Consider the following 1279-nt stretch of genomic DNA (forward strand, 5'->3'; position numbering starts at 1 on the left):
CACCGCGCGCTGCTCCTCCTCGCGGCGCGCCGCAGTTGCTGCCTCCGCCGCCCGCGCCGTCTCGCGTTGCTGCAGGCGCTGACGCAGGAGCTCCTCTTCCGCCTCCACGTGCTCGTAGAGCTGCTCACGCTGCGCACGTTCCATCTCCATCCGCTCCTCCTCTGCCTTCTTGCGCTGCTGCTCACGTTGCTGCAGGCGCTGACGCAGGAGCTCCTCTTCCGCCTCCACGTGCTCGTAGAGCTGCTCACGCTGCGCACGTTCCATCTCCATCTGCTTCTCCTCTGCCTTCTTGCGCTGCTGCTCGCGTTGCTGCAGGCGCTGGCGCAGGAGCTCCTCTTCCGCGTTGATGTGTTCGAGCAGCTGGCGGCGCCCCTCCTCGTGCTGAGAAAGGCGCTCTCGAACAGAGTCCTCCTGTTGCTTGAGGCTGCTGTAACGCAACTCGATCTCTACCTCGCGCTGGCGTTCCCCCTCCGCCTCACGGCGCCGTCTGTTCGCCTCAATCTGCTGCCGCAGCTGCTCCTCCTGCTGCCGCAGTGTCTCCACCTTCTCTGCCTGTTCCTGCATGTGGAGCTCCTGCTCGTGTTCAATCATCGCAATCGCTTGGCGCCGCAGCGCCTCGTCGCTCATCGCTGCTGGCCCGCCACCCATTGCCGCCGCCTCCCCGTCGCCGTCACTGTTGTTGTTGCCGCTGCCACCGTGGCGCTGCGCAAGCTCGCACTCCAGAGCGCGTTTGGCCGCATCAATGATGGCGGCCTTCGCGCGGTGCTCTTCCTCCAGGAGGCGCGCAGCCTCCAGCCACTTCGGAGCCGTTGCGTCCACCCACGCAACGAAACGGTCGTACAAAGTCAACGCTTCCACACGTGATTTCGCCTCCTCTGCCTCGACGCCCATCAGCAGGGTACGAACATCAAGCGGAAGCTCTGCGTCCTGCAGGCGACGCAGCGCCACCTCGTAATCGGCCATGGCAACGCTGCGCTCCTTCTCGATGCACTTGCGGCGGCAGTACTCCTGGAACACAAGGCGTACGTACAGCTGCTCGTAGCGGGCAGCGCGGCGAGTGGCGGCTACAAACTCTGTTGCGTCAGCACTGCTGCTGCTGCTGCTCTGTGCGCTGCTGGGCAGAACCGCAGTGACGGCCTCGGCGCCGAGCAGGCGACGCAGCGTGGCAGGGCCGTCGTCACCGCGCCGCGACACGGGCGACCCCGTGGCGGGGGAGAAACTCTCGTCGCGCGGCAGCAGTGACAGGAGGGAGCCGAGCTCCTCGTGCAGTGATTCGCAC

General features: G+C 66.1%; 1 protein-coding gene across 1 annotated transcript in view; it reads right to left on the reverse strand.

Moving 5' to 3' along the window:
* The window catches only part of DQ04_18931000 (hypothetical protein), a gene marked incomplete at both ends in the record, with an annotated part of 1371 nt that continues 92 nt past the window's right edge, over nucleotides 1-1279 (reverse strand). The window contains one exon of the mRNA XM_009317768.1: nucleotides 1-1279. This exon is cut by the window's right edge and continues 92 nt beyond it. Coding sequence (XP_009316043.1) covers nucleotides 1-1279 — 1279 coding nt within the window.

Source organism: Trypanosoma grayi (assembly GCF_000691245.1).
Source record: "Trypanosoma grayi strain ANR4 Tgr_1893_V1, whole genome shotgun sequence".
Lineage (NCBI taxonomy): Eukaryota > Euglenozoa > Kinetoplastea > Trypanosomatida > Trypanosomatidae > Trypanosoma > Trypanosoma grayi.